The sequence below is a fragment of the Prenolepis imparis genome, unplaced genomic scaffold (assembly GCF_030444845.1).
Source record: "Prenolepis imparis isolate NDT839.2.m4 unplaced genomic scaffold, iyPreImpa1.0 SCAF_3, whole genome shotgun sequence".
Lineage (NCBI taxonomy): Eukaryota > Metazoa > Arthropoda > Insecta > Hymenoptera > Formicidae > Prenolepis > Prenolepis imparis.
Window position 1 is genome coordinate 10,011,040 of NW_028141161.1, and position 19,897 is coordinate 10,030,936.

The 19,897-nt window shown below is 40.7% G+C and overlaps 2 protein-coding genes across 3 annotated transcripts in view; both read right to left on the reverse strand.

The window, feature by feature from the left end:
- The window catches only part of LOC145933368 (uncharacterized), a 106,508-nt gene extending 103,053 nt beyond the window's left edge, over positions 1 to 3,455 (reverse strand). Inside the window, exon 1 of the mRNA XM_083033000.1 lies at positions 3,344 to 3,455. The gene's annotated coding sequence lies outside the window, so the exon portion shown is untranslated. The remainder of the gene's footprint in view (positions 1 to 3,343) is intronic.
- A 157-nt stretch (positions 3,456 to 3,612) lies between these two features.
- The window catches only part of LOC145933361 (uncharacterized), a 44,352-nt gene continuing 28,067 nt past the window's right edge, over positions 3,613 to 19,897 (reverse strand). The window contains exons 5-6 of one of the 2 annotated variants that reach the window (XM_083032988.1): positions 6,844 to 6,920; positions 3,613 to 6,225 (exon numbers count right to left, since the gene is read on the reverse strand). In XM_083032988.1, coding sequence (XP_082889114.1) covers positions 5,640 to 6,225; positions 6,844 to 6,920 — 663 coding nt within the window. In that variant the 3' untranslated portion in view covers positions 3,613 to 5,639. Of the gene's footprint in view, positions 6,238 to 6,843; positions 6,921 to 19,897 lie in introns of both variants that reach the window. The other variant, XM_083032987.1, reaches the window with a different exon arrangement.

Here is a 19,897-nt window from a genome sequence, read left to right on the forward strand (position 1 = left end):
TCTCGTTACAAAGCATTTACTATAAATAACACATTCATCTATTAAATATATCAATTAATTTAATAATATACTGGCATTAAGTTATCTTTCATAAATTTATCGAACGAGAACTGTATACTTTACACGGGATATGGTCGTTGAAAAAAAAAACAAGGGTCAACATCACACGATGTTTTCAAGTGGTCATCCCCATCCAAGTACCAACGTTGCTTGACTGCAGTGATCGAACGAAAACTGATATTTTTAACGTGGTAAAAAGATAAAAGTTAACTACCTTCATAGGTTTATAAAAGGGTTGAGGAAAATTACAAATTTCGACAAGAACAGGATATCGGCAGCCGAAAAAAGATTCATGTCCCATTTGCGTGAGACACCGACATAATCGATACGGATGATTGGGATTCGATCAAGATCTGATAATTAGATTGTTTGCACCTGTAGCAACCAACATAATTAATGTCGATGCTAGGTGCTAGCAACCCTTTTCTCCCTTCCCCTTTCTCCTCAAACTTCTCCCATCCCTTTCTTTTTTTCTTGTCTCTCGTCCTGGCTCGTTAATTCTCGGCGGGACATTACCGAAGAGATTAGGCAAAACGACTACTTATTCCTTCTCCCTTTTTCCATTCTCTTTCTCCTTTTCTTCGCCGTATCTTTTTGTGCCCCTTTCGCTCTCAAACGCGGAATGAAGTGGCCGTGCATCAGCCAGGAAGTGGGCGTTTCACCAGTGGTGCAGCTTCCAGAAAGTACGGAGGGCAAGGGGAAAAGAGGGTGGGACAAAGGGGAGACAAGAAAAAAAAAAAAGCCACGACGAAACGACTCGATCGTCGCCGTTTTTCGTCCTGGACCCTCGACGTTGCTTTCCTTCGTTCGCCAACTGGCTCTTTCTTTCTCTGCATTTGTTCTCTCAGGTCTGGCTCTTTTTACTCCCTCGTCCCTCTACTCGTTGTTTCTCTGATCTCACCTTCTCGCGGGGGTAATTAACGATTTAACAGACACGCTGGATGAGCGGTGCCGTGAGTTGGTTAAGCAAGTTGTTATTAAAGCTGACGCAGTATCTCTTGGAGGAAGAAGGCATAAGGAGACAACGAGAGAGGAAAAGAGGGAGAAAAAGAAACGAACAGAATCAAGAGAGAGAGAGAGAGAAGAGAGAGAGAAAGCGAGAGAAGAAAAGCAAGAGTATTTTACAAATCCCCCTCAAGGCATTTTACATCATACAAGGAATTAGATTGTAAAGCACAAATTAACATAATAAGGCACGAAGTAAGATGAATGCATCGAGGAATCAAGGAAATGCAGAAAATACGAAAAATAGCAAAAATAAGACTATATGTTGTACGTTTTAGCTAAAGCTGTATTACTTTAATGAGTACTGTACGGTATAAAATTTTAAGTAAAATACGAGTTATATAAAGTAAAATCACAATTATTGAAGTGAAAAATTAAACATTTCCAAAGAATTAAATTTGTTAAGCAATCTGTAAAAATATATCTATTATATCGGCATGTATGTCAAAAAAAGTATCTGTACACACTATAAACTGAGAAATATGTAAATTGAAAAATTTATCGGAGTGGTTAAATAATAGACAGGGACGTTAGGAAAAGGACAGACCGCCGTCTGAGAAAAAATTTTCTGGCAGAAGGATGGCGACAACATCGGTGCCAAGGGTAGGATTCAGGACGAACAAAGCCGTGCGGGACGAGCCAAGCCGTTAATGTTTTGTGTATTTAAATAAAGAATGTGCGCGCACATTCGCACGCAAAAGCGAATGGGCTCGGCCCACTGGCTAATGGGTTTATAATGCCTTCATTCCGCATTAAAACACCACCGTTCTCCGACGCTTCTCGCGCGACGGCGGTTTCTCGCAGTGTGTCCTGCGGGACTTGGCCAGGCCTGATGAAACCGTCCGCCTCCTGTCCAGGATAACGCGCCGTTCTCTTGCGCGGAATTATATACAGTTCTACAGAAACCACGTTGAAAGAGTGAAGCGTTTGAATTTTCCTCGATTTAAAGTCGCAAGAATGATTTTTTAAGACATATAATAAAATATAAAAATAAACATCTGACACACATATTTCACGTAATTAAAAAAAGGGATAATCAAAAGTTGATAAAATTTAGGTCTTACATTAAATATTTAAAATATAACGTGTCAAGCAAGACGAGAGAATCTTAAGGGACAGAGAGAGAGAAAGAAGTCTTGCGAAGGATATCTCAGAGATTAAGATGTCCTTAAACGTCTTTCTGGCATCTGAGATGTTTTTTCGAAAATTACACTCTCAATCGCGCAGCTATTTGCAGGTAATGCAGGTAATTTCATTTTAATGAGCGAAGGAGATTCCATGCACCGTCGATCTCCCGAAGGTGCGATCGCAATCGCATGTTTTACGACGGGAAAGGCCATAATCAAAACGAATGTTACTCAAAACGGCGAACATTTTCAATGTTACCATTGCGCTGCTTTTTCCCCCTTTCCTTGTCTTGTAATGTACTCGCCGCTGTTAAATTCCCCTCGCTGTTAAATTCCATCTCGCTAATATCGGATTCTTTCATAGCGAACGCAACACGTGATTTGCAGCCGAAGGATGGATCGGCGGATCAGCCAGTTTATTCATTCTAATAATGCCCGTCTGATACGAATCAACCATAATGAAAATATATTCATCCTATTCACTTTACGACACAATCATCGCGCTCGGCAAATTAATAAAGCAAATATTTCAATAAACGATAAATTTCATCCAAGCGCATGAAAGTTTAGTATACTTAATTAATTTCTTGTATTCGCTGTAATAAAGTTTGCGACGTTTATGAACTTTTAAAAGAGTAAATGCAATAAATAAGAATATCAAACAAATAAGTATTATTAATCGTAATTATTAAAAATATTAAATTATTTAGAAAAATTACCTGAAAAAACTGCTTGACATAAAAATTTATATTTTGCATTATATTAAGAGAGAGAGAGATGTAATATTTAATTAAACTTTCTCACACACACACATTCACACTATTATGGACACGTATATGTAGATCTATCAGTGTTTTACAACACGATAAATACACATAACGTGTGCTAATAAAAATGTCCATCGCCGGAAACGACGAGCGTTTGCGAGAGTGCGATCTCGTGACGCTTCGACGGTCAGCCCGTCTCGCTTTCCCAGCACAGACGCTGACTCCTTCATCCCCTAATCGCACGGTCGACTTGAGGATCGCGTGATGATGCCTTTAAACGGGGCATCCTGTAGCTGGTTAACCGTACAGAACCAACAACATTTGCCTAAGCGTGTACACGCCAGCTCAGGCAGAATCACTGCGTTTGAAATAATAGTTTCTTACCTCAGAAATACAGATTTATCTACGCCAGCAAGGTATGAGAAAGTACTAGATGCTAGAGACGCTGAAGTTCTGTTCTGAAGAATAATATCTCTGCGTTGCGACGATAAATGAATCTATAATATAGAAAATATTCTTGTTATTTCACGAGCATTTATATATGATAATGTATAGATTTTTGTCGAGATCATATAGATTGTTAATAAATGCGTTTAAAGATTAGTAATTATCTCAAAAAAATTGGCAGAAAATTTTTAAAATCGTCTATTTTTCAATGAAATAATTTTCACAAATAAAGAGAAATAAACGCACGATGGCCAGAGGAAATATTCGGAACGATACGCTCAGTACAAGAGTTTATTAGGGTTTATTTACAAGGGAGCAGCTTGCACAGCAATGGGTGTATGCGTTTTTTCACAACACAAGCATTAACAATATAACGCTCTACACTAACTAACTAATCGCCGCGGCGATAATAACCCTTTAAGGTGTGCTCGCGAGATCGCGCAAAGTGTCGGATCATTGAATTCTCGAAAGTTAAAATCCTCGAATCGTTCAAGATTCCGATTTTATCTTATTGAAATCGCAGATCCTTCGCACTTACGTTCACTTCGCGCGCTTCTCCGCGCCGAATCGAAACATAAATAACGATAACAATAGGTCGTGATATGAAATATACAGCTTATGTTACAAGAAATAGAGGCGTAGTAGACCTTACGTTGCAAGTAGATATATGTATACCTATATACAGTAGACTTTAATCGCCGTACAACTTAGTTGCCCTTAAAGATTGTATATACGTGTATCATGTACGGCAATTATGCCGTCTTGAGAATCTAGATGGTTACATATTTACAACATTCACGTATTTTTCACGCGTGCAGCAATTCACGCCGCCGTGATCGTTCACACAATTTTCAAACAACGCGCGATGTTACTTGCGTATAAAAAAAATACGAAACTGTGAAAAGAAACGATTTCGGAGACAATATAAATTTTCAACATAATATAATTCGGAAATATCGGACATGTTTATATATAACAAAAATCATTCTACTAAAAATACCTATAAAAAATATCTGTACCAAGTCACACAATTGAGTATTCTTTCGTGATTTGTTTTCCTTTAAAAATTGCTACAAGAATATAAAAAATGTATTTCGAATAAGAAATAACAAAGAATAAGAATTAAAAAATTGAATTTAAAAAACAACACGATACCTTATTTTCGGCGCGTCCTCTGCAAATGTAACAGATTTTTCGTAATGATATCGTTTCCTTTTCAAAGTGTATGCATAGGTGTATCTTGACTACCAGGATCGCGGCGACCCTATCGCTTCCGATCGCTGATCGGGGCAAGGATATACACAGGTCGGGCCCTTCTCGGTCCCAAGGTCCGGTCGGGAGACAACGGGAATCGTCGAGTCACGTGAAACGACTGGAGTCCTCTGCGCTTTGCCCCATGCGCTTTGCACTATGCTCTTGCCAAAGGTCGAGAGTTCAGCCGGAGGAGGCGGCATATTCAGACTCTCGGAGAGCGTGAGCTTTAACGTTTCTTTCGCGGCGCGAGAACCTTATCGACACCACAATTATCGTCGCTATTCACGCCGCGGGTTTCGCGATTATCGTCAATATCTTCGGCTTCGACGCACTCCTTCCGACACTGTGCGATGCGTGACACGCGCGACGAAAATCGATCTCCGTTGCGCAAACATTTTATAACAATTTGTCTCCCTTTACAATATGAATGCTTTTTCATGCAGTCATTATGTGTTCATCTAACGGACTGGAGACCGGCTCCTTAAAAAATAATTAGAATAAAAGTAATTAATTATTAATAAATTATTAATATTAATTTAATAAATATTGCACTTTTACATTCTTTTGAAAAGAATGCTGTAACCAATTTTATAGAATTGGTATATATTTTAGAAATCTAAAAAGAGAAGAGATAATTTAAGTTGAACAAGTGAACGAGGGAAATCGACTCTCATCGCGCGTAAAGTTTCTTCATTTCTCTGTAAAAGAAGAATATTGCAAAACGATACGAATCAATCACGCTTCGGTCTCAATCGAGAAAAGCACGCTTTCGTCGCGTTAGAAGGAATTGCACCTTTTTTCGTAAAAAAAAAAAGAAAAAAAAACACAATTGCTAAATCCATGGTCCAATTTATTGAAATCTTTCACGTTTGAGAATTCGGCTTTTTTCGCGCAGCCTCAAAAAGTCTCAAACTTTTCTTTATTGAAAAATTCACGACCGGTATACACGTCTCTAACGAGACTACGAGAGAACCGGCGACTACGAAGGCGATAGATCCTGAGCCTCCCTGCTGAGACTATCCGTAGGCGACGGGGTAGCCCTTCTGGACGGCGACGGCACGGCCGGTGTCGAGGACTTGGGGGCGGTCGTCGTATGATAGGGCGAGAATCGGTGATGAGCAAGGGCAAGCGGCGACGGGTAAAGGGGTCGTGGGGCCGCGGGACATGTCGGATTCTGTTGGGAGCTAGTGGCGGCTAGCTGCTGCTGATGATGCGCCGCTGCGAACAGAGTCGGACCGATTGACGAAGCCCACCATAGGTGGCCCAGCTGTTGCTGCTGTTGTTGCTGTTGATGCTGCTGCTGTTGTTGCTGCTGCTGTTGGTGACTGGTACCGGCTGTCGGCGCGCCTGGATAGACTAAAGCCGGACTAACTAACTGAGCATAGGGACTAACGGCTACGGCTGCCGCCGCCCTTAACAACATCTGAGAACGCGCGGCCCATAAAGCTTTCTCCTCCAAACTAAGATTGCTCACCGCGCCCGCCTGGAGCTGCTCCATTTCGAAAGGCAATCGATGCGGAAACCTCAATGACTGCTGCTCCGCCAACATGGATTCCATCGTTTCTCTAAAAGGAAAACTGCTCCATTATGCATACCGTTTTCTAGCTATAACTCCAGAAATTCTTCGAGGAACACATTTTGAAGTTTTCGGTTGTGCAGCATTTATTGATAAACGGCATTGACAAATTGCTACTCATTGATAAACTGAATGTTTCACGCTTTCGTTTTCCAATTTTCTTTTTTATTATAGGCTTTTGTGCTGCTTAAATTAATGATCTTTCATTGTCGTTTTAACTTTCTCTTAGGGCCAATTTCACCAACGTCGGTTAACTTTAATCTTCGGTTACTATATCTTTGTCTCTTTTCAGATACGTTCTTAAAAAGAGACAAAGATAAGGTTAAAGTTAATCGACGTTGGTGAAATTGACCCTAAGTCGTTTAAACTTTGACAGGCCGACAGAGACAACTTTAGTTTCAGGTATACTGAAAGATAATATTTCAAAATAGAAAAGAAATAGGAAAAAATATATGAATCTAATTTCTAGAGCAGCGCAGAATCCGTTATAAAAGAGAGATTGACGTTAGATCGGTATCGATTTTGTATACGCAATTTTAAATTATTTCACGATTGCAGAGTTAAACTCTTGATGCTTAATGTCAAAGTTTATCTTTAAGCAACTCACCTCTCAAAATCAGTAAGCCGAGAAGAATCTCGGAAGCCCTTGGCGAACGGATTACTGTCGATCTTGAGTTTCGTGATCTGTAACAGGCGGAAAAGCGGCGGTCGGTTAGTAACTTGGCGAACGGGAGATCGGCAATCGGAGATCCGGTCGCCCTCGGATTCGCATTAAACATCGGGACGATCTCTCGCACATTAACCGATCTTATTACTCGGCGCTCAGCTTCGCTCCGGGAAAATTACGTCACCGTACGGTCAACGGCGCGTGGCGGAAAACGGCCGGCTGTTTCGAAACGGTTCGTTCCATCGATCGGGAGTCAACGGCTCGTAAAATTAGAAGAAGGCGGCGAAGCGACGTACCTACCATCGGAACGGGGAAAGGAGAGGCGGGCGGCGGGAAAATCGGGAGGATTGGAGGAAAGAGATAGGGGAACGTTGATGCACGGGTGAATCCTCGCTGTTACGAGAGCGACGTGGGGAAGGATGCACTGAAATTTTTTCTGAAAAATAATAGTGGAAAGTCGAGATGCGGGGGTTGATTCATCGCCTGAACCGAATCAGATATATTACTTTGAATTGAGATGAGAGAAGCAGTCGCGATATTGCTTGATACGAACACCGTACGACAGTTAATCCTTCGATAAAGTGTCTCTATTGCACAATAAATTGAACGATCTTTCCATTTATCGGCGATCAAAAGAGCCGTACTTGGATCCGATAAAAATACGATGAGTATGTATGTAATTACATTAAAACACTAATGCGTTTAAACAAGATTTTACAAGAGAGAAATTTCCCTAAATCCTAGTATACGCGGCAAAATGTTCACACAAACAAAGCTATCACCGCTGTAGGCTTTAAAAGGAACTAAATCTTAAAAAAACAAAGGTTTTCGGTAGCCGTTTCGTATAATACGTTTTTTTAGAGTTATAGTTTTACAGTTTGCATTGTTGCAATAATTTTCTTTCTTTCTACAGTTCTTTGTATCTTTTTATATTGAATAATTCTACCAAAACATATTGTGCCACGTTGAGATTCTTTCGCTGCGAGGGTAAAGAGCTTTGTTCACGCTTGATACTCGAAGAATTGCCGAATCGTGATCGATGGAGGAAAAGTTCAACAAAGTTTGCCTATGCGTTTAAGCCTAAACATCGTCACATTTGTAGCATAGACCCTTAAGTGGTCGAACTGTTTTCCTTTTTCGTTCCGCTCTCGTGTCCTACCCCCAGGAAACCTATCCTGAGTCGATTCTACGCCGTAAGTCGGATGTTTTGTGCGTGGCCCACCCATGACGGATACACAGGTGGCTTCGTTTTCGGCAATGCCCTCTTTATACCCTTCGTCTTTCACAAAATTCGAGAAGTTGCACAGAAGGATACCTATTCGCGAAGTTTTTAAATACAAAGAGTCGTCGAATCGAGATTTTCCACGTGTTTAAGTGCGAAACGAGAAACAACATTCTCAGGACACAAAATGGGTTACGACCATAAAAAAACGCGCAGCGAAAGAATTTCGAATAAAAACGATGACATTCTGAATAAAGGTCTGCGAAGTTTTTTTTCTCATATTTTTTCCATTTTTCTTATATGCCTTCGCGCAATGTGTTATTTGTTAATATACAATAATAATAACAACAATAATAATAATAAGCTTAAAACATAAGTTTTAGAAACGAGAAAGAAAAGTGAGTTGTCCTAGGTAATTTTTTATATAAATGAGATGTGTATTATCATAGAGATTCTTATAAAAATATATTAAAAATAATTGACTATTATATAAAAGTTCATTATAGAAAATTGAAATAAATTTATTATGCTTTCATGTTCTTAAAGGATTAATTTATATCTGCGACGAGTGTTATACGAACGAGCGATCTTTTTTTTTTTTTATAAACTTTCCAGATGTCAAAGGTGTTAGTTGGCCGAAAGCAAGTTCGGATTTGGTAATTGGGTGATTAGACGACGCGTTAATTAGCGCCTTCCCAGGCGCGCTAGCGCTCGAACGATGGAGAACATCGGCGGTACCACATAAAAATGTCAAACAAACGCAATGATATCCCTTGACGCGGACCCATCCAATTTCCGTCCGGCGAACCAGCAGGCATAAATCAGCCTTGTCTTCCGGGTCGTGTCACGGACGAGATGTGATGCGGTTCGCCCAAATGACACACTCCTACTGCTTTGACTTGGGGTACCGATGTCTTTCGTAAGGTTCCCGCTACCCAAGACGAGGTACAACACGCGCGTATATTTATTTGGAAAAGGGAGCCGCTTGTCGCAACTCCAGTTACCCGTAGGTGGTCCAATTAATCCGCACTGCTCCAAAATTCGAAAGCAAACAAGGGGTCGCATTTCCACGATAATAGGTTAATTAAAAGAAAAATTACCCCGTCTTATACCGCCCCGCTTCGATATTATAATTTAATATCGTAAATTAGAATATTAATTAATTAATCAAAATATAATACAAAATAAAATTTTTACCAATATAAAGAAACAGAATTTTCAACAAGGAAAAGCGACGACTCTTGTAACAACATTTGTGTGTAATCTACATATAATCGGCGCGCAAGAACGAGGCAGCCGTCATACTTGTTCCCGTCATACATTTTAATCGGATTTATCGGTAGTCGTTATGCCTTTACGAGTCGCGGTGAACCAGTATTCTCGATAAGCTCGAAGATACGCGTCAGTATCCCTTTTCGCGTCCTATCTGTCGCGAGAACGAAGCTGCATCGGCCGGACTGGAAGTTGTCGCGCGACTTTCAGTTTATCTGCTCGTCGAAAGCTCGTCGCCGTTTTCGCGTCTTCGGAGGGCCGGGAAGAAAAAAAAATAAGAAGAAAAAAAAAGAGAAGAGGAGGAAGGAAGGCGGCGAGAGGAGAGTGGCACTCTTGGTGTGTCGAGTGGGTGGTCCAATTACCCTACGGTTTCGCGCTCACGAGCAGCACGTGCAGACCCCGGGTAATAAGACTCTTTCCTTCAAAGCTGAGGCTAAGCCGATGCTAAGCCCGGGGCCGCCTCGGTTTTAGTTACGATTCCGCTGACATCATTAACCAAACATCTGGCCCGCCACCATCGCCACCATCACCATCGCCGTCAGCATCCTCGCTCCCCCGACAACATCTCGCCACCTCCGTCTCCGTCCTGCATCTCCTCCCCTGTCTACATTCGCTTCTCGTCATCGGTCTGCCTGACGATTCGCGGCGGCGGCGTCGTCATTTTACGAGCGGATCGCCGGACGATATTCCGCTTCACCCAAGTCTTTGAGATCCGCGAGACGGACCATACCGGACGCGAGTTTAAAACGACTTCTGGTCTTTGATATCGGCGCTTTACCGCGTTTTACCGACCGACATTCTTGTCGAGCTCTCTGCTTTACGATGGATTTGTTGCTTCGCAATGGCGTGGTGTTTGCGTACAAATTTAATTAAACACTATTCTTCTCCCCTTAAAAAAAATAATAACTTTTTGAATATCTTTCTGAAATTCTGATAGAATTTATCTTAAATGAATAATATGAGTCTATATTATCCAATCTTGGTGATTGTAATTGAGTGAAAAACGCTAGATTTTTCAATTCAAAAATTATTAATGTCTTTATAAAATTATTTTCCTAAAACAGTGCATAATGTAAAATATATGCCTTGTTATAGTATATGATATAAAAAAATGAAATTTTTAAGACAAAGCTGTGAATCTCAAATTGCCACATTGAATTCGATGCTTCGCATTTAATTCAATGATTCATGGGAGGAAAATCGGCCGATCTATTTCACACCGACGAAATTCCCAGCAATGGCGTTGAAAGTCTCGACGCCACTGGGACCGGGGCTTTCCGACAAACGCGGTCGGCCCGTCGAAGTTATACGATTTCGCTGACACGGCTCGGCCAAACGCTTGGACCACTTCCCAGACCGATTTACGATGTCGGGCTGTGTATAGTGTAGCGCGCAGCGAGCGGTACACCGCGTGATAAATTCGCCTCGCATGCTCTGCCGTTCTGCTTCGGCTCGGTAGCCTCCGAGCCCCGATGCCCGAGCAGCGCATCGCCCGCCGTGTGCGAATAAATCTTCGGCGAGAGACGCGTCCCGAGAGATGACGGTCCGCCACGCATGGGAACGCATGCCGTGTCGTGCGCGATATGCGAAGTGCGAACGAGACATCCGGCGCGCTCGCGAGTCATTAGAGAGGACGAGACGATTAAGATTATCAAGCGCACTCAATATGCGCAATGGAGTTTTAAGCGTGAACATGCGTGAGAAAAAAAGGGGGGTGAATAAAAGAAAATTACACACACACACACACACACATATATATATATATATATATATATATATATAAAATACTATTAAATAAAAATACTAATAAAGTATATGCGGACTTACAAATTTTATAAATAAAAATATTTTTTGGTAAATTCCATATTACATTTTGAACGCAGGAAAAATTCGAAAATTTCTATCGAAATGCATGGGACGTATCTTAAGGAATAAAAAGTTGCGAATTCGTCTCGTTACCCACGACAATGCGCCGAACGTTCGTGTCATCATCACACACGTACCTCTTTGTATGTGCCTTTTTGCGGTGTATCACGTCCTGCGGGAGGAGACCCCGATCTCGTCTTTAAACGCCGGTTGCCGACGTATGTATGTACCTACGACGCATACCTCGCAAAGTAATTTTCGAGAATCTTCTCAGCGCCGATCGTACGGAAAGATGCCGCCGCATCATTACTGGTGGTTAATAGGCGAACAAGAAATCGCGTCTACAGGGTGTTCCATCGCTCTATCGTTATGAATTATTAAAATTTTTTTTTTAAAAAAGTTTGTATGAATTATATGCGCCAATTAAATACATTTTTTATTAATTAATTTTAATTTGATATATATATTAATAATATAATACTTATCTTCTCACTGATAATTTTCTCTGAATGATTAAAAAATAATCTAAAGAAATAGATATTTTATTTTTCGCTTTATATAATTTTTTTATATATTCTGTTGTTATTATCCTCGTTATTTTACAGAAATTCTACATTATAGGGACACCCGGTATACTCGCGGCTTCGACTTTCAAAGCATGTCACGCGACGAAAACTTCAATGTAAAATTTGCGCGTTTCCGAGGCTGCGACGGCGTGGCGGAAAGTAATTTTCTGTCGAGAACGCACACGCACACGCGGATCGGCGATCATCCGACCGGCCCGAGGACAGATCGGCCGTGCCGATCGAAGGACAGGTAGCCAATTACGTCCAGCTGCGGAGCGCCGGACCGATGAAAATTGAGAGAGAATTTGCGAACATAGTAGGCGGAGCGGGCCCAAGCGAGACTCAAGTCGGATGCTCGGATATTCTGATACCGATACGTGTTCGCAGCTCGCGTGTGCAGGTCCACTTGAGTCCAGGAAGAGCCTGGTCTTTTGCAAAGAAATTGAGGGAAGACGAGGAAGAGAGAGGTCGGAAACATCAAAACTTGACTCTAAATTTATTATGTTTTTTTATGTGAACTCAAATAATTGAGAAACTCTGAAAACGATATGAAATAAATTAAAATGCAGTCGATATTCTCAAAATGAACTCCTGTATTAGACTCTGATATCTATCTCTGACGTCTATTTCTTTAGATAATCAAATTAAATGATAGATTTTTGTAACTTCACGATCTTTTCAGACATGTCGCAAATTATTAACATGTATGAGATATGACGAAGTTACAAAGAATCAATGTTAATTATTTATATGAACGTCGCATTCAGACTAAAAAAATATATAAAAAGATATCTTGACTAAAAATATAATTTATTTTCCAATGCCATTTTAGCTTATTCCATGAGTTATACAGCAGCTCGATGGTGATTAAGATCGCCGTAATTGATTAATAAGCGAACGATTTCTCCCGGCAGGGATAATTCGCGGCGCCGTAGATTTTTGATAGCTAAAGCCGTTAATTGCGCGCAAGATAGTCATTATGAAAATTCCGAGGATGCGTGCACGGAGCCAATTTAAAATTAAAATGCCGGTAGGGCGCTCGCGCGATAATTAAAAGGTTCGTCTAATAATCGTCCGATAACGCTTCGCGTATTGTTTCGGCGCAGGCTCGTAATCAAATTTGCAAGACTAATTGCGCGAGAGAGAGGCGACTCGTTCGGCGACGCGGCGGATAAGCATCGTAAACTTCAGCTTAGCGCGGAATAAAGTCGACATTATTTCACGCAACGATAATATTCCGTTTATCGGGGAACACGCGCGCTTGTTTTCTCATTACGGAAACACCGATGCGGGTCAAAATGTGTATACGAGCGCGACATTACGCGTTTAATTGCGATAACGGCCTTACGTGACAGTAAATCATGCTCCATAATGGACAGCCTGATGCCTTTTTAATCGGTGCGATAGGAAATATCATGAAAATCTACTTGTTGAAACAAAGTTTGAAGTCGTTATTCCAATAATGTAATATTATATGCTATTTTAATAATGTTCATTAGAATGGTGATTACTTGTCCTTTCGCTGTGATTCATATTCTTAACAAAAATTGCCTCAAATTTATAATTTTTTGCAAATCCTCCGATAATTAAATTCTTATATATTTTTAAATTATCGAATACTTGGATCCTTAAATAGATTGTCGAATTCTAAAAGTTCTAAAAGCTTCTCCTATATGTAAGTAATATAAATTCTATGTTACGTGCTCTCGAAACTTTAGATATATGTCCATAGATTTTTCGCATCCTTGAATTCATGAGTCTGAGAGTTCTAAATCAGGGATACTCGGATTTTCGAACATTTCCAGCACATTAGGATTTTTCTCTTATTTAGATCTTCGCGTATCCTCGAATTCTTGAGTTTTCGAATCCTCCAATACTTACATCCTCAAATTTTAGACTCCCCTGACTTCTCGGAGATCCCCTGATACTCTAATCCCCGGATCCTTAAACCCACGGATCTTGCGATACTCCGAGATCTAGACCGTGTAGATCCCCGGATAATATCTTCAGGCTTTCGCGATCCTCGAAACTCCTTCGAGGAGCTTACGGAGCGTTATCGTCCTCCCCTTATACGACTCCCCGAGTCGCACACACCCGGTAGAAAGCGCGCGAAATGAAGCCGTAGGTAATTGAAAGGGATGCTTTCGCACCCGAGAGAGACCCAGGTTCTCTAATAATAGATTTAATAGAGACACGCTCATTGAAGGAAGGGGGTTCCCCGCGCTCTCTCTCTCTCTTTCTCTCCCTCATCTTGTCTCGTCTCAGCGTGCTATTTAGTGCCGCTTGTGTGCTCGCGCCGCCACGCTCGCTCGCCCATCACGCCGCCTTTTTTCGCCCTTTGCCGCCAAAACGCCGCCCTGCCGCTATGGTGACGACTAGCGATAAAATTAAATTATCATACGCCGACTGATTTATAAATACGTCGCGACGCGGACGCGACGCCGCGAGCGACGTTTTAATTCAAACGCGACGCCTTTGTCGACCGGGTGGTCCGTCTTACGCGCCATTACTCCAATTTGTGGGAAATTATGCATCTGCAGAATGTTTATTTTTCAACGAGTTTTTTCTCATTTTAATATATCAATTATATAATATCAAGAGACATTTCTTATGACAATATAATATCTTGAAGTTATTGCGATGTTGAATATCGTGTTTGATAATTTTAATTTAATTTTAAAGCCTCGTTTAAATTCTAGAAAAATAAAGTGTATTTATGCTCGTTTAGATTGTAAAATTTTGATATTTAAGTTCATCCTTTATGATATTTTATTATGACTCTCAGAACTATTCATATATATTAATATTAATATTCTAGATATTGTGTGCTGTGTTTCTCATTGAAATTACAATCAAAAGATCCGAAGTATCCTATAGAAAGAAAGAAATTAAAGAAGAAACGCTGTATATCTCTGACACAAGCAGCGATGGTTTTGGTACATGCTGGGTAATATCGTGTACACGTACCCAACTCATGAAAATTCACGCGATCACTTGAGCGTTAATTCCCGACGGCTGGTTGCATGCCGGCCGGTGTCGAAGGGCCTCGAGAAAAGTGTGATATCAACACGATCATTAACGTCACTTTGACGTCGACGAGCGGAAGCGGGTTTTAATCTCTGCTCACGCAACGCGCGTGTTGCCCCGTCTGGGACAGCGAATTAATTAACCCTCTCATGGAGAACTCGTCTTTAATGTAGTCCGTCTGAAGCTTTGAAGGACATCAGATCGCGAGGAGCATCTCGTCCGAGGTGTCTCGGACGAGCGATATATTTGGTAAGGAGATAACTCGTTCACATTGAACGGACAACGTTGGATCGCGAGATAAATCTATGTGCGCGGAAGGCTACGGCGTCAGGGCGATGAGCCATCGTCTCCCGTGTCAGCTTCCTCTTCAGCGTGTCGAGAGCACCAGAATGTCGAGAGGGGGCGGAGTAGTATAGGCATCAGGTTCGACGAGGTCGAGACACACAACCGCCGTGTGTGGCTCCGAAAGAGAGCCCACCCTTTCTTCTTCTTCTTCTCCTTCTTCTTCCTCTTCCTTCTTCTCCCTTGTCTCATTTGAACGCGATTATTTATGTTTTCTTTCATTCGCGCCCGCGCCGACGCCGACGCTTGCAGCCACTAAAAACCATCGCCTTTTGCCTCTTCAGTCTCGCTTCTGCCTTTTCTTTGCTTTTTTCTTCCTATCTTAAACGTCGATCTTGACGAGAGAGGATACAAACAATAGGAAAATGTTTTCAAATTTGTTAATCTAAAAGGCGTGGAAAAAAGACCACAAGATTCAGGCATTTCTTTTTTTTCGAAATCTAAAGTCTCGAGGAGCCAAACTTTTTTATTATGACAATTTCTTGTCGCTTCTTGTCTTCTATTCTTTTTTCCTTTAGCTTTCTTTCTATAATATATTCTTTTTTATTTTTGTTTTTGTTCCTTTTTTCTGCTCCTTCGCATTTTGTTTTCTCTCTTTGGGTGTCCCCATTTGGTTCATTTGGTGATGCTTGAGCACGGTGGCAAGTGTCTGAATTATTGCCCGACACATATGGCGATTGTTAAGGGGCATGGTCGTTCATATTTTTGGACATTGCCCTACATAGACTAGCGACGGGTTTATGGCGCTATTTCTGGCGATTATTTTTGGCGTGTCGTTACATCGGGACTTTATAAATTCATCCGAAATGTCTATCTTCCGACTTAATTCCGACAGGCAAGGATGATTTAGCTTTCAGACAATTTGAGATAATTTGTAGTCGTCTTTTTTTACAATTAACATTAATTGATTTCTTTCATAACGAGATTGCCATATCTTTTCCGATTTTTATTCCGAAATTTATATTAATGAGAATTAGCCGGGTCGCGAAAATAGGAAAGAAAAAAACGGCGCAAAATGTCATTCTTATGACGCTCGATCACGCTTTGCAACCTTGGATGTACAATATACTTCCGCATCGCGCCAATTGCAAAGTAAACCGCGCTCATTTACTATTAATGCGCACTTACCCGCACCTAATTTACCGCAATTTTGTAGACGGGAGGGAATCGTCGCATCCTGCGACAAGGACACGATGATGTGCAACCACGATCGTGCGCAAACACGTCGTTAAACGTGTGTCGCAATTACATCACCAAGTGTATGTATATCGAACGAAGCGCGCATTACACCTGGAAACGGCGCATCCGCAGGACATGGCATCTCGCGACTCAGAATAATTATTCGTAATCGCATAATTATCACGGATTTGTCTTTATGCCTTGCGTTTCCGTGCCTGCTTTGCGCAATTAGGTACTCGGAACTGAAACGCGTGCGGTCATCATGCGTGTGTTTCTTTTTAATTTTGCCATAGAATGCAGTCGAGAAAAAGTAAAGAAAGAAAAGACGTTACTTATTAAGTACTCCGAGGCCAAGTCTTCTAAGATAATTTCATATGATTACTTCAGTAATTATATGAAGTATAAAGTTTACATCATATTATTATATTATATATAATGTTAATTTGATATAACTTAGATATATAGGTGATTGCCCTAACGTTATGTCGACATTATATATAATATATATAATATATATATATCGCCTGAATTTTTTTATTTCTAATGTAACTTTAGAATTTTATGTAATTTCTACAAGAAAGTTAATATTTTAGTAAATATTTTATCATACGTCTGTCTTTCAAAATTCTAAAAACACTGGCTCAAAAGTTTTCCTTTAAAAATAAAAAAGAATATTGTTGATAAAAATAATGGAAATAATAAAATATTATTATTCTCGCATGAAATAAAGATAGAGAGACCAACCGATCATTCACTAACTTAAGTATTCTATTTAGAGTACGCTTATTAATTATTTGACAGGAAATTGAATGTGGTTATATTCTTAGCAAACTTAATAAAACGCGCCTGATTTTCCTTGATATTTCATTCTGATTTCATCTTTAATTTTCATTAAGTGTGCCTCTATATTACAGTCTATGTATATATAATTCGAGACTGCTAATCTAACAATAAAGCAAACAACAAGTCAAACAGACATTTCTTCATCAAAGGGATACAGTACGTAACTTGCGATCAATCAAAGAGATTTCATCTTAATAAAGATAACAATGAAAAGTACAATAGGTGAGAAGAGAAACTTGGGGCTGTCCGAAATGACAAATTTCAACATAACGACCAGAAATATACTACAAAGCACAGAGTACCACACCTTGTTGACAAATAAATTTCTAAAAGTGGGAAGCGCTAAGTATTTCGATAGGAGCAATGAAAGAGCGAGTACAAAGTGCGAGGACCGCGAATAATAGACGATGACGAAGACGTCGACTATTGTCGTTGATAAATAAATGCAAAGCAACGAAAAGGAATAATAAAATTCGTACCGCGGAAGTAATGCAAATGTGGCTACAAATAACGAACGATAATTAAGCTACAATAACAGATTTAAAAAATAAATTTAAAAAATAGAAATTTGTCGGTGCATGCAATAGTAGATAATAACACGAAACACCGTTCTAATAAATATAGCTTAAAAATATAAATCATTTCCTCTGCCTGGATAATACAAAATACCCTTGTAATCGCATTTACATTCTTTGACATGGATTCTGAACTCGAATCCGATTTTTTTTTAATTTGACGAGGCATCCTTTTTCACATACCGAGTCTTAATATTAAGTATTATAACATTTAGAGATTTCAATTAAAAATATATTAAATTAAATCTAATATCTCGATATTAAAAGGTATGATTTTTTATTTGCGTTTTGAAAGCTAAATTCCGAATTCGCATTTTTGTTCATTCTGTATTTTTATTGAAAAAAAATCAAAGACATAATGGATATCTAGTTCGCATAATGGATATCTATAATGACGTGGGAAGGAGAGGGGAAAGCAACGAAGAGCACGACTACCACGAGAGAGGAGGCGACATCGGGGGGGCGATAAGGAGCCCGACAGAACGGATGAAGGAACTCTCCGTCGAGCGCGGTCGGAGGGAAGGAAGAGAGCCGGCAGTTAAGTTATGAATTATGACGTGGTACGAGCGAGAAAGACGAATCGAGTCGGTCGCGTAGGTCGTTACGAGGCCTGAGAAGGGAAGCGCGAAGCCTGAGGAAGGAGAAAGCAAAAAGCGTTTGCAACGATACGCGGCACTGCCTTTAGGGAAAGAAGGTAGCCCGCCCTTGCTAAACGAGCGCACCCCCGACAGTGACTGTGACGATGACGACGATGACGACGAGTGACGGGAAACGCGCTAACCGCGACGAATGGCTTTCGAGCCGGTATATCCTGAGCGAACCCGCGGAATCCATGCCAAAAATCGCTGGATTGTATACACGGATATGCCGATGGGGAGTCCGGACCGAAGCGCTAAGGTCGTTTGCCATCGCGATGCATAAACTCGCGAGTCCTCTTTTTGCTGAACTCAACATATGTTGCTGGTACCAGTTGTCTTTAATAAATATCGAATCCAAACGCTAAACTATATTTTATTAATCATTATCTTTCTATCTATTCTCTATTAATTTTATTAATATTCCCGTTTTATTTGTTTGCTCGCAACTATTTCAGACTCGTGTAGATCTCTAGATGATCAACTATCTTTCCGTACGCAGTCTTTTTTATATATCGCCGATCTTGATCTTGTCGACAACACTGTAGCCTCCTCTTTCACCGAATCTCGGGTGGCTTGTCTTGTCTCACATTCTAAACAAGTCGTATCTACCTATCCATCTACCTCGCAGCATCCGCTGTCCGGCTGCGTGCTCAGCTGCATTTCTACGTCACTAACGTGCATTCCACGGTACACCTCTGTCCTCCTCTGTCTATTTGCTTTTATACAACCGCGGCGCCCACCATCGACGCGTTCGCGATGATCACTCTGCTGCTTCTTTGCTTCTGGTCCCGCCTCTTTTACACTTTATCCTGTCTATTTTCGATCTCGCTGAAAAGTTACAGCGAGGTTTGCTATATTCGCGAATGCGAACTCTAACTATTTCTGATCTAACAGTTGCCGCTAGATGAATTCAGAGATTACTTTTTAATTTTTATTCCGTTTTCTTATTCCTTTCTATAATTTCCTTAACACTGATTGTTAATTAATAATTAATAAAAGATCAAAATGTCGATTAAAATGTAAAAAATGCTAGAGAAAGTTAATATTAAAACATCTTGTATAAAGTTAAAACTTTCCGATGTTCATGACAGGCTTTGCATAAAGTTTCACTGGTCGTGACTTCCGCTTCACACGAAAGAACAATCTCCGACATACCATTCCGTAAAGGCCTCGACTATCGAAACGACGATCGGTCGACAATATTCGACGCGTTTCTTCAGGAAGATACAGAAAAAAGAAGGAGAAAAAACGGCGACATACGGACAGAAGAAACTCGGAGGCGACGAGGAAACCGCAAAGAACGATAATGACGAGACGAGAGGACGCAGAAAGTGAGAGACACAAAAGAGAGGACGCCGTGGAAGAGAAACTGGCCCGAGGTAATTGCCGGGGTGTCTCTTCGCACCTCATCATCATCATCAACAGCCGCGTCGCTCTCGTCGTCGTCATCGTCGTCGTCGTCGT